Source organism: Megascapheus bottae, chromosome 15, assembly GCF_031878675.1.
Source record: "Megascapheus bottae isolate mThoBot1 chromosome 15, mThoBot2.hap1, whole genome shotgun sequence".
Taxonomy (NCBI): Eukaryota; Metazoa; Chordata; class Mammalia; order Rodentia; family Geomyidae; genus Megascapheus; species Megascapheus bottae.
In genome coordinates, this window is record NC_143523.1 from 7,047,119 (window position 1) to 7,061,326 (window position 14,208).

The following is a 14,208-nucleotide window of genomic DNA, read 5'->3' on the forward strand; positions in this document are numbered from 1 at the left end:
ACAACTCTACAGACTGATCCCTGGGGTTCACAAGGAGTTGGTGGGTTTGTAGAAAAAGCTGCTTACCTGGGGATCTGAGCTTCGGCAAATTGGCTCTGCGGCTGGCAGATACTGAGTCAGCCATGGGTAGACCTAGAAAGACACAGGAATAGAGATCAGACTTGGAAATCTCTTCTGAGACTGTCTTGGGCTATATCTACAGAGGTCTCTGTTAGCAGCTGACCATGGGCCATCAGTTCAGTCACACTTAAACCAGAACCTCTTGGACTGACCGCACAGTCATAGCGAACTGCTGGGCTTCTTCTTTAACTTCATCGTTGCCATTAATTAACTAAACAATGTAAATGTACTTCTGTATGGAAGTTTCACTGGAATCTATTGATTCATAGATTTTTTTTCCCCCAGAAATAGAGCTTTACTGGACTTAATAGATTTGAAGCATTGCAGATTGTTGTTTTTTGAAGGAGATAATCAAGCATTTTTCTCTTTAGCTTCCAAATGAAACGAAGACTTGGATTGTTTTGCCAAATGATTTGCCTATAAAATTCAGCCAAAGATACTGAGGAGGATGGATTCAAGTTCAGAAGGCTGACAGACCCTCCTAAGTGTCTTTCTTCCCTTTTAATTCTGAATTAATGTAGCAGTAACATGAGTTACTAAGAACTGAACAAAAAAAAAACTCCTGAAAAAATCATGCACTCTGAAAGATGCTGATTGTCCTTGGTCATTCTGCATGACAGTGCAGAACCTAGCTAAGTGTTCCAGCTGAGCTCATCTCCCTGACAAAGAGGCTAATAGCAAATTCGCCAATCTTACCTGATAAGATGGTAACTTTTTTGTTCTCTGTATAAATATTTGTTAGAAGTATCTGACTTTATTAGTTTGCTAAAAAGTTATCTTTGAATAAGGAGAATTGTGCAAATAGGATGCTGGCATCTTCCAGGGTATTCCTGCCTGCTGGCCTTGGGTTGGGGGATTTGCCATCATGACTCCGTGTCTGGAAGGATTATTCTTGGCTATTATAATTTGGAGCTGCAGTGTCCCCCAAAGGCAGATGAGTGACTGCAGCAGTGTTTGGAGGTGGGCTTTGGGAAACTGATGGGGTCATGAGAGCATTGTGGGGTAACTAGCTGGAAAAGTAGAACTCTGTGATTTTACCCGGGAAGAGTAACCTTCTCACCCCTTACCCTCTTTATCTGTCCATCCTTCTTTCTCTTTCTTGCTGTTTCCTGAAAATCATAGGGTAAACAGATTGACTCTATTGTATGGTCTTCCTCACCAAAGCACAGAAACTACAGAGCCAGAACTTGGGATCATGAACCAAAATGAATATTTCTACTCTTTTGTGTGCATGTGCATGTGCATGTGTGTGTGTGCGTGCGCGAGTGCGTGTGTGTGTGTGTGTGTGTGTGTGTGTGTGTGTGTGTTTGTGTGTGCTGATCCTGGGGCTTGAACTCAGGGCCCGGGCACTGTTCCTGAGCCTTTTCTTTTGTTTTGTTTGGTTTGGATTTGCTCAATGCTAACACTCTACCACTTGAGCCACAGCTCCACATGCGGCTTTCTTGGTGACTAACTGGAGATAAGAACCTCATGGACTTTCTTGCCTATCTGGCTTTGAAGTGCGATCCTCAGATCTCACCTCCTAAATAGCTAGGATTACAGGTCTGGGCCATCTGGGCCCAACTGTATTTCCTACTCAAATGTTGCTTTTCTCAGGTAGTGTTTGCCATGTCAGTAGAAAGCTGACTGATTAACACATTGGCCAAGCCTGAAGCTGCACCCAAAGGGCCCAAATGCCCTTTCCACCCATGCACCATTTGCATGTCCTTCCATTCATTCCATGAATATTTATTCAGTGCCCGTCATGCTCCGAGTGTAATGAGGAGCATCAATCAAGGCTACAGCAATGAGCACAACGGAGGAAACCTTGGCTTTTGGTGTGCAAGTCTGGCAGCAAAAGGTCATATTGAGCCTCACACATTCTCCCTACATTGTTAAGCAATGACTTTACCCTTCATCCCGAATATCAACTCTTCTCTGAGTGTTAAAGTGTAGCACATACAAGACATCACACCTAGCTTTTGTTGTTTTAACTCAAAGCACACTGACTTACCTGAGGACTTTGTCTGGTGGTTAACCTCTTCTGAGTCGGTGGAAGTTGAGAGAGCTAATGGAGAAACAATACAATGGAAGTTACTCCTGTGTTTACTATTGGATAGAAAGAGAAGGACGTGTCTTCTTCTGGAGACCAATTCAATACCTTTACACAATGGAGATGCTTAAAAGGAAGCAGCAGCTTTTAAAAAGTATTCCAAACACAAAAAACCATCATCGCCTGCCATTTTCAATGCAACATCTGGAGTAAGTAAATGCACAGAGACAGACAGCAAGCTGTCTGAATGGGTGGAAGTCAGAATACAATTGAGGCAGCAATACACACAACAACTCCTTGACTTAGATGTAAGGAGACATAGTTAGGGTCACAGAATGGGAGGCAGTGAAGAGGTCCAATCCTACCTTCTGGAGTCATTCTAAACATCACATTGCCAAGAGAGTGTAGTTTGCCACTCAGACGTCCAATCTACTCTTATTTTGTCATTTAGAAATGAGAACTGAGTGTTTTAGTGGGTTTTCTCACTATGTTTGAAAGTGAGCATAAGAATGTGAGCTGAGAACAAGTCAGGAGGTCTTCATTTGTCCAATATTTACTTGAGTTTTTCTTTCATTTAATAAGCCTGAAGTACCCAGCCTGTAAGATTAACCAGAAAGAAAAGGAAAATCACCACATGGTTCAAGCAGAAAACCCTATTGGGGGAGGGAGACAGAAACTACGGGCCACACAAGATGGAGGTGGTGCCAAGACTGAGTCGAAGGAGAAAGAAAAAGAGGAGGAGGGGGCCTGGTGTGGACCTGGATCACATAGGGAGAGGCCAGAGGCGGGACCACAGTGAACGCAGAAGCAATCTCAAAACCTAGGAACTCTCTCACTGTCCAAGGGAGGCTGACCAGGGCCGCTCAGGAAATGACCCCAGTGGATGAGAAGTGACCTCAGAGCCTGACTCACAGTCAGGTGATTAGCAGACAGGTGTTTCTGGTTCCAGGCAGGTGAAGAGGAAGCAGGGAGGTCTGTGGTCACTGCAGACCTAACACAGCCAAGAGGAGCAAGCAAACATTTTGGGATTCTGATAATTTTCCTTTCTCAGACACATACATGCATACATACACACACACACACACACACACACACACACACACACACACACACACACACACACCTATTTCCCTCTTATTCTTTGCATATGTAAAGGATGCAACATGAAAAGTCTTGAATGACTGTTTTGTTTTTTGGTAAAATCAGAGAGTCAGTGTTGATATAAGGGTTGACCCTGTGAAATACAAACCACGTAAGGTCCATTTTCTTCTCTCCAATTAACCCTATCTTAAGCACTATGGGTGCTTAGTAACAGCAGCAGTGAGCTCAGGAGCAGAGGTGCTTGGGTCTTACCTGAGGTGGTTGAATGCACAGCAGTCCGGGGCGAGAGCGGAGCTGAGCCAGCAACAGGGAGGACTGCAATAAAGAAACACGTGCTAATGGTTCACAACTTCTCAAAGCACTCCATGGTGCATAGCTATTTAGGGGCACGCTGGGATTTTGCAAGATACAATATTGTCTTAACTCCAAAGTAACCACTACATACATAAGTGTTAGAAAATTTATCCCACCTCTTTGTCACCAATTTTCACCTTCTCCCTTATTTTCTCCCAGTTTTTCTCCTCCTGACTTCCCCTCCACCCAAAGTTTTAAAGTTCATTTCCAAAATAATGTCTAGTGGGGATTACTGTTGACTTGGTTAACCCTTTAGCTCACCATTTCTGTGCTTTCCCTTCCCCTCCCCAAGTCAGATAACATACAAGACAAAGAATACAGAAATCCAAAAACAGTGACAAAAAACAGAAGAGGAAGAAGAGGAAGAAGAAGAAGAAGAAGAAGAAGAAGAAGAAGAAGAAGAAGAAGAAGAAGAAGAAGAAGAAGAAGAAGAAGAAGAGAAAGAAGAAGAAGAAGAAGAAGAAGAAGAAGAAGAAGAAGAAGAAGAAGAAGAAGAAGAAGAACAAGAAGAACAAGAAGAAGAGGAGGAGGAGGAGGAGGAGGAGGAGGAGGAGGAGGAGGAGGAAGAAGAAGAAGAAGAAGAAGAAGAAGAAGAAGAAGAAGAAGAAGAAGAAGAAGAAGAAGAGGAGGAGGAGGAGGAGGAGGAGGAGGAGGAAGAGGAGGAGGAGGAGGAAGAGGAGGAGGAGGAAGAAGAAGAAGAAGAAGAGGAGGAGGAGGAGGAGGAGGAGGAGGAGGAGGAGGAGGAGGAAAAGTACTACAAACAATACAATAAAAAACCCCTATTTCAATTTCTTGGAGTTCATTTCAAAAAGCATCGTTTCATATGATCATATGTGCATAACTACAGGGAGTCCTTATGATCCCCTCCAAAGAGTGTCCTCCTTTGAGCTTATTGTCTGAATGTTTAGAATACTGTTTAGCTTATCATATCCAAGTGTACTTTTTGTCTTTTACTGTCCGTTGGGTTTACTCGTAAATATATAGGCACATTATAATTATTACATATGAGGGAAACATTGCAACCTATGTTTCTTTGGGTCTGGCTTACTTTGTTTAATATAATTTTTCTCAACTCTTTCCATTTCCTTATAAGTGTCAGAGCTGTTTTTCAAGAGCTCTCAGAATGAAGGTAGCCTGACTCACCCCTTGCTGGTGTCTAAGTGAAAACCACTTTGGATCTCTCACCTCCAGAATTGTAAGGCAATAACTCTATGTTGTTTAAGCCAGTAGGTTATGTTGTTTGGAATAGCAGCAATGGGTTATCATATAATACCATATATTATGTGTGAGTGAATGGTTCTTCCTCTAAAGAAAATCCAAAAACATGTTATTTACAAAAATTGTCAGTTTGAATATTTTCAAAGCTGGTCAAATAAAAGCTTAAGGACAACTATGAAAGCCACGTTCAAAATGAAGGTCAATATTATCTTTCAAGGGAAGTCTCCTTCCCCTCCCCCTCCTCCTCTTCCTCCTTTTTCTCCTTCTTTTATGTCCTCCTCCTTTTTCTTTTCTTTCGCCCTCTTAAGCCAATAGTTAATCTATTGTAGCAAGACCCTGGAAATCATTTCCATCAAAGTCACTTATTATGGATAGGTTATGAAAAATCACCCAGAGAACTAGCTCATCATTCACTGTCATCTACTTCTCTCCTGAATTTGGATGGAGAAGAAGAATATTATACTGAATGCCACTGGCCCAGGAAAAGAACAGAATTAAAATGCAAAGTATGATTCAAATCACTGTCATAATCATAATGTCAAAAAATCATGTCAGGGCCAGGAGTTTGGCCTAGTAGTAAGAATGCTTGCCTAGCATGCACAAAGAACCAGGTTCAATTCCTCAGTATCAGATACATAGAAAAAGCTGGACACGGTGCTGTGGCTCAAGTGGCAGAGTGCTAGCCTTCAGAAAAGCCCAAGGACAGTGCTCAGGCCCCGAGTTCAAGCCCCACAACTAGCAAGAAAAAAAAAAAAGGAAATCATGTCATATCAAGGAGAAGATAACAAAAAGGTTTTTCTTACCAGATAATATGGTTACCAAACTTCCATCACCTATTAGTACAAATAAATTGAAATATTTCTTATTAACTTATAATTAATTAATAACCTTTAGATAACCTGCTTAATAGTTCTCAAAAAAAACCTAAATGTGAATTACAAAAAGTGAAAGCCTCTAGGATTTTTTTTTTTGTGATCATGGGGCTTGAATTCTGGGCCCGGGTACTGGGTATTCTCTCTGAGCTTTTCAGCTCAAGGCTACCGCCCTACCCCTGGAGCCATAGCACCACTTCCTATTTTCTTGAAGTTAACTGCAGATAAGAGCCTTATAGTTTCTAGTGCCTGGGCTGGCTTTGAGCCTCCATCCTCAGATCTCAACATTCTGAGTAGTTAAGATTATAGGCGTGAGCCACCCTGCCCAGCTAGGCCCTAGAATTGAACAAGCTGTCGTGACTTGATTGTTTGGAAGACACATTAGGCAATATTGGTTTTTGGGAATGCCACATAATGACAGCAAGCCAGTCACCAGAAGAATCGGAGGCCATCTACTTGGTTAGACAGTCCATTCATAACTGGGCCCCACTATGTACAGAATACGTAACTGGTTCTCCCTTCAAAATTTAACCCAGTAACATCAATGAAAAACAAAATTGTCTTTAAACTAAAAGGTAATATTTATACCCCATAAAGACCACTTGTACTTCAGCAGGAAATAACTTCCTACCTTGGGGCATTGGCAGTGATTCTTCAGCATTCTCTGCCAGGAGAGGGGTGGAGAGTTTGGTGACAAACCATGAAAGAGTTAGAACATGAAATGTTAGAACATGGCAGTCAGGGTTACAGCCCTTTCCCAGCTGCCCTGAGTCTCACAGAGTGCAAAAGGACAGTTACTAGACTATCATACCAGCAATAGAAACTACTAATGTTTTTCCTCAATATGGAGGTAGGAATTATGCTTTTTTTTACCAGTTCCTGGGCTTGAACTCAGGGCCTGAGCACTGTCCTTGGATTTTCTCAAGGCTAGAGCTCTACCACCTGAGCCTCAGCACTACTTCTGGTTATTTTCTATGTATGTGGCACCGAAGAATCAAACCTGGGTCTTCATGCATGCTAGGCAAGCACTCTACCACTAGGACAAACTCCCAACCTAGCAATTATGCTTTTAAAAGCATTTTCACTGGAAAAATGGAAATAACAACACCAGGGAATAACCAAAATATTTATGATTGAAATGAAAAAGAAGCTCATTATTTAGAAGGAAGAAAGTGACTCCACAGCGTTTTGTTCTTAATGGCTGGATTACCTTAATGGCTCAGGACTACAGAAATGGCCACTGAAATAAGACAACCAAATCCCTTCCAATACTGTTCCTCTGTTATCTTCCAACAACTTGTGTTGGGATTGAAAATGTCATCCATAAAACAGAAGCGTGAACTTACCTGATGTAGCCAGTGAGTCATCAGTCTCTGTTAACAGGTAGGAAAAGAGAAGATTTTTTTAAGAAAAGGGTAGTTGCTAAAGACTCTCCTGTCACAAGTGAATTTTAAAATGACAAATTATAGCTCTCAGAAATAAAAATTTTGACTCTCTGGCTTAGTTTAGTTGTCTTCAATTGACCATCAAATGTATAAATAATAATATAATTAGCACACTGTGTCTAATGACCCATGTTCAATCTAATTGTGACTATGCTGTCCCCAATGGACTAACTCCATAGCACTCTCAAATAGGAGGAAAATAGTCATTTTACTCACAGAATAATTCAGTGGATCGCAGGAGCTTTATAGAGCACATGTATTTTGATGGAATTTTAATTACAGAAGGAATAATAACATGAAAAAACATCCATCAAGAACATAGATAGACACACAATACCCTCAATGATTATACTTCTTGACTAGGTTTAAGGAGCTAACTTATTACTTTAGTATTTATTATGTAGGTCTTTCTGTTTGAATGTAGCCGGTGTGAGAGCACTGCCCCAGGGGGGGCCTCGGTCCCAGAGCATGGCACATCATTCAGAAGAATGGAGCCACAGCCCTGGCCAAAGTAGGCCTCTCCAGGGCCAGAGATGGCTGTCACCCTGTCCAGCTGCGGGCACATGACTTGTGTATCCATCTTGTCCACACACCATCACACACTATGCCCCACATGCCTTCAAAATACACCTCCACTGAGCCAGAACACCTTCTGGAACCTTCCACCAGCTGCATAACAAGCCGCTCTTCGGGAGAAAGGCAGCTGAACTCCAACCTGCGTTGGTGAAAGGAGCCACCTTCCCCACCATCCTTCCCATCACTGCAAACGCCATCTGTGTTCTCATCATGGAGACAGGCCCCTTCGAGTGACACTGTTTAAGATTCATGATTACTTTGTAGGGTATTGTGGTTTCATTTTTACCAAGGTGAGAACCAGATAACACACTTATGGGGGACAGAATGGAACCCTGTCAGTTCTTCATGGAGACCCCTTATTTTGAATGGAATTATCCACGGATCAGTGTATTTGACCCTGTGATGGGACATCACAGGAGATTCTTTTTCAGAAGCACTGGACCCCTCCCCACTTACTCTGGCAATATCAAACTCTGGGCACATTGAGATTTTAGCCTAAGAACTTAAATTCTTGAATAACTATCATTGCATTACTGTTGATGCCAAATCCAGGGTACTGGAGAAAAAAAATACCCAGAGCATATACACAGTGCCTTATTTCCAAACCCCTGCTTACCCTGGCCTGTCACCTGGAACCAAGTATTTATACCTCTTAGTACTTGGCTAAGTTTACCACTGAGTTCCCATCTTGGCTCATCTGCAAATACAAATCAAGTGCCTAGCGTGCAAGGAGCACTCGGGCAATGGAAATATTCACCTCCCGTTTATAAACCAGAAATTAGGTTGATGACAATTACAGATTCTCAAGCCTGTGGGTGAATCTGGCTCCTGTGGCCCTCACACAATCGCTGTTCATATCTCTGGGGAGGTTGGTCTCTGGGGAGGCTCTCATATCCTCTTCCACCCCAATTTATCAATGTGTGAGAAGTAATGCACCTACTACCTGGCGAATGTAACTGTGACCCCTCTCTGTGTTATCCCGACAATAAAAAAAAAAATATCCCAGCAGAGGGTTGGTGTGTTCCCTGAGGTTGTTCCTGGAAGATCGTGCTGGGTTATTCATAAGCCTCTTGTGCAATCAGCAAGAGCCAGAAAAAGCCTGTTGGGCTATTTTATGTCACTAATCCTAGTTTTCCTGGAAGCTCAAGAACACTGGCACACACACACACACACACACACACACACACACACACACACACACGCACACTGGAAAGCTTCAGGGTGGAAGACCCACCCAGGTGTAGCCAAAGGGTGACAAAGGTGACAGGGACAAAGGAGGAGTCTGGGAGCCAGGAGAAAAAATAGTCCCATTGATATCTGAGACTTACAAACGGTGACTCCAAAATCCATTGTGACTCTCAAATATCCTTAGATTTGCAGTAACTGGGGAAATGATCTCATAATCCTCTTATTTTTATTTTGGGAGGGTCTTCTGGGTGGAGATTAGTCAAGGGTGTAATATTTTTACTTATTGCTGCTCATTCTTTAACTTAGCCTGTTTATGAAGGCCTTTTATTTTGCTGAGGGTCCTGAGTCCTGAGGCCACAGTAGGGGCCTGTGTCCCCAGCATGGCAAACAGCTCTGATATTTGGTAATAAGTTGGAAAATTTGGGTCCTAAGCCATTTTCACTTCCCAAGGCCTAGGGTAGGGAACGGAGAAGGCAGAGTTCAGTGGGGCTCCTGGATGGGTCCATGGGTGACTGCTGTACCAACAGCAACCTTCTCAAAGGCAGCCTGGCACAGCACAAACTCGGTGTCTCTTTTTCCTACAGTGAAACAAATATGATAGATTCAATCTGGAATTCTCTTAGAGATTTCCAAATATTGTCATGCATGAGAACTCCCATCAGTTTCCAAGTGCAGATGATACTGTTTAGAGGACTGACTTGCATAGCATAAAGGACCTGGCAGAAAAAACTCAATTGAAAGTTTTGTTGAAGTATCAAAAGGGAAAACATCTTGGTTCCTTGGAGAGTGGAGCTCCAATGGAAAAATGTTATGTTCTAAATATGAGAATCTATGTTTTTATTACCTCCTATTTTATGACACACATTCTATCTTTTACAGCGTCTACCATTGTATTTGATAGTGACTTTACATTTTCTATGCCAGAATCATTTTCCTAAGTATTTTACTAACACCATTTCATTAATGCCCCTTTAATAACTCTATGCATTATACTCTTTCTTTATACTCTTTATATGAGAGGTTATTGAAGCAGGAAGATCAAAAACATATTTAAGTTCTGGAGGCAGAAAGAATCCAGTCAAGGCTAGAATTTTCCAGTTCTTATGGCCCTAATGCCCACATTCCCAGGCATAAACCTTATAGGACAACATGCAATCAAGAAACACAACTCAGAAACCCAAAGGATTCAGGAATCATTAAATCTCTAACACCCTAGTATATCCTGATAACTGTGTTTAGATATTGGACATCAATGAATCTGAAAAAATACTTGAAAATATTAAAAAAAAGAATTTGAGCATTAACTTTATACTCAACCATGATTCTGTGGCTCTTTTCCAGTTGGTAAGGATTATATTCAAGGTGTTGGTAGGCCAAAAGTTTTCCCAAATTTTTATGAGAGTGAAAAATGGGGGAAAAATAACTAATTGGGGACCTCACATTTTTTTTTTTACCAAAAGCCACGAAATAATGACAACATAAATAAAATTATGTTGGTATTTTAAATTTGTTTAGCTCCAAAGTAAATTAAAACTTCCTTAAGAGGACTAGATGTATGATACACATTAAGAGCAAGAATATGAAAAGGACCAATCTGCTTTTATAGAAAGATATATGTTTGGATAAGACAGCTTCATAAATCAAGTCCAGATAATTCTATGACATGCCAAATATGTTAAGCTAAGATTATTTTACAGTACATTTTTTGGCTCCATTCAGCAACAATAAAGAACCCATGTCTTTAATTCAACAACCCTAGTGCTGAATATCAAAATATAATTTACAAGACAAATACTAGTTTAAAATCCTTATTAGATTATTTAAAGCTGAACATTGCATTGTTGTCCATTTCTATCCAATAGCCTACACAAAGAGCTATACATTGGCTAGTACTTTATTTAAAGAAAACAGATCTTACAGAAAATATCTGACCCCATTTTCATACAATCGATTGTGATGATGCATGGTTTGGTTACCCCAGCAATGCCTCATCAGAGTCTGGGGCCCATTAAACAGGGAGTTTAAAGTATCCCTTTGTCCACCTTCCCTTTCCAACTGACACAAGGCATGCACAAAACAGCCCTGGGACACTGGCGGCTGCCTACCTGCTTCAGGGAGCAAAGCAGCTTGGAAGAGCAGTAGCCAAAGGAGGCAGGCATGGCAGCCCATATTTGGGAGGCCTTCCTGACACCTGCCAGCTTGGAGTTCCAGCTTTATACACTCTCTGGGCTTCCCAGCTGGGGGGAGGCGTGGCCCTAGAAATCTGGTGCTTTGCACAGGCTTGGATTGGCAGACATCCAGAGCAGGGGACAACTGATTTCCTTGTCTGTTTCATATATATTTGAGATAGAGAAAGATTTCCCCTGCTATAGGTCTTTTGTGGAAGCTGTTGGAAGATGAAATCAGAAAGAAGAAACGTTAAACAGTGTGCTAGTACCTGGTTAGGCAGATGAGGCTCTGAGGCTCCTTGGAGGTGAGAGGACACTGGGTGCTCTGTTTCCAGTGGAAGACATGGTTTCCTGTAGCATGTGATGGAAATCTGCTAATCGTTTCATGGCTACATGCCCTCAGTGGGGGAACCCCCGGTTCCTAGCTGTTGGCTCTGGTTCACACTGCCATCTGTGATATACCTGTCCTGTAGTCTTGTCCTGTCCTCAAACACAATCCTCCCTCCTCACTGGTGCTCGCTGTGTTGCTGGTGTCCCTGTGTGATCCCGAGTTAGTATAGTTCTAGTTTCTTTCTTCAGCCTCTATGTCCTATCACCCTACCCTTTGCCTTTCTTCTCCTTACCCTCATGGGAAACTCTAACTCCAAGCTTCTCAAGGTCTCAAGGGATCAGAGGGACATATAATCTCTTATTTCAGAACCCACAGTTCCCAAATTATCTCAGTGTTCATGCCTATGAACATTAGAGACCGGGCAAAATAACCCTTTTATTTCTATCCTGCATGCTGCCCACCTTCTGATACTTTAGAGAACCAAATGAGATTTCTTCCCAGTATTTCCTATTCTGTGTCTTTCAACACATTGAGTCCATCATATGATGTTTGTACTCTATGATATTTTCCAGAGATAGTAAAAGGAAAGAGGAGAAGGAAAAAAAGGCCATGTCATCTTATTACATAATGAAAGAGACACATCTTTCAAGCGGACACCATCACGTTAGTGAAATGCGGAAATGCTCTAACATCAGCCAAATCTCTGAGGGCAGATTCTCTTGTTAAATTAGCATTTGGCACTTCTGCTCTCTCACACTGGAACAGTATAGGTCTCAGAGGGTCACTGTCAATAATTAAAAAGCATGTTTGAACAACACACAGGAGAAAACCAGCAAGATAAATGATATCTGATGCTCTGTTATTAAGAACAACTGCCCTCCTGAGAGGACATGGAACTATTTGCAGTGTAATGTATACAAGATATTTAAGATTGTTTTACTATAGTAAGCACTGAGACATTGAATTGAGTCTTGGATTGTCCAACTACCAATAATAGAGTTTGAAAAGGTTGCACGCTTGATCTCTCCTGCTTTGATTGATGGCCTGAGGCTTTCATTAAGACCCAGGTTCCTCCAGGATTCTGTGGAAGGCATTCAGAGTCCCGTGAGGAACTCAAGCTCTCAGCTGACACCTGTCTATCAAGATGACAGTGTAGTAGCTGCGTCTTCAAGAGATAGGCAGGTGTAGTTTCTAGGATGTAACCACTCTAGATAAACACAGGTTTAGGTAAGCAGGAAGGACACAAGGGCCATGTTGGAAGACTCAGCAGAGCACCGGGACTGCTTACTGCTATGGAAATTAGGGGAGAAATCTTCCCCACCAGCCATAACCTCTTTCTTTTCCTTCCTCCTTCTTTCCCTTCAACAAATACCATATACCAACCTTGTTCTGGGCACTGGGGCTGCATCAGTAAACATACAATATCCCTGCCATGAGACAGTTCTGCATTCGAGTGATCCAGACAGGTAACACTGTGCAGGGGCCCGTTACTGATGGGAAGTACTTTGGAGCAGGAGCCGGGGAGGCTTCTGTGGACAGTGGATGTTTGAGCAAGGACGTCTGGATGAAGTCCCTAAGAGAAATTTTGAATCTTTTACGGGTACCAAGACATGTGAAAGGGTATCAATGTATGTGAATTAATGCACCTTCTATCTAGCAAATATCATGTAACCCTTTTACTAATTACAATAAAAAATAATTTTTTGCCAGTCCTGGCTTGAGCTCAGGACCTGGGCACTGTCCTTGGACTTTCTCAAGGCTAGAACTCTGCCACTTGAGCCTCAGCACCACTTCTGGCTATTTCTATGTATGTGGTACCGAGGAATCGAACCTGGGTCTTTATGCATGCTAGGCAAGCACTGTATGTATGTGGTACCGAGGAATCGAACCTGGGTCTTTATGCATGCTAGGCAAGCATTCTACCACAAGGCCAAACTCCTGGCCCTGAGTGAATCTTTTAAAAGAGCATGGTGAGCAACAAAGTAGATTTGGCCCAGACAGTATAATGGTGCCCACATTCTAACTGCACCCCAGGCCAAGTCAGGCTAGGGCCCAGGATGCCACTGTACCATTGTAGGCTAATGAATCAGAAAAAGATATGGGGCAAAGAAAGGGAAGGGTAGAAAACAAGATGATTGGGAGGGGGTGGGGGGAGGAAAATGGGGGAAAAACATGAGAAGGGTATCAGTGTGTGAGAAGTTATGCATCTACTATCTGGTGAATGTAACTATAACCCCTCTATAAATTACAACAAAAGTATATATTAAAGTCTGAAAAAATATATGGGACAAGGAAAAAATTGCTGCCACATTTGCATGCCTACAACTCCAGCTAACCAGGAGGTAGGCACAAGAGGACCTTGCTTGGAGACCAGGCCTGGGCAAAAGTATGAAACCTCTGAAGAACAGACTAAAAGGAAAACAACTTAGGGACTGATTCAAGAGGTAGCGCATTTGATTAACCCTGAGTTCCATCCCCACTAATGGAAGAAGAAGAAGAAGAAGAAGAAGAAGAAGGAGGAGGAGGAGGAGGAGGAGGAGGAGGAGGAGGAGGAGGAGGAGGAGGAGGAGGAGGAGGGGAAGAGAAAGAAGAAGAAGAAGAAGAAGAAGAAGAAGAAGAAGAAGAAGAAGAAGAGGAGGAGGAGGAGGAGGAGGAGGAGGAGGAGGAGGAGGAGGAGGAGGAGGAGGAGGAGACGAAGAAGAAGAAGAAGAAGAAGAAGAAGAAGAAGAAGGAGGAGGAGGAGGAGGAGGAGGAGGAGGAGGAGGGGGAGGAGGAGGAGGAAACAAAGCTAGAGGAGGCCTCC

General features: G+C 42.4%; 1 protein-coding gene across 1 annotated transcript in view; it reads right to left on the reverse strand.

The window, feature by feature from the left end:
- Positions 1 to 14,208, reverse strand: part of LOC150053734 (scavenger receptor cysteine-rich domain-containing protein DMBT1-like) — a 160,458-nt gene that overhangs the window by 58,540 nt on the left and 87,710 nt on the right. The window contains exons 15-16 of the mRNA XM_090345507.1: positions 2,114 to 2,167; positions 67 to 132 (exon numbers count right to left, since the gene is read on the reverse strand). Of these exons, the coding sequence (XP_090201633.1) occupies positions 67 to 132; positions 2,114 to 2,167 (120 nt within the window). The remainder of the gene's footprint in view (positions 1 to 66; positions 133 to 2,113; positions 2,168 to 14,208) is intronic.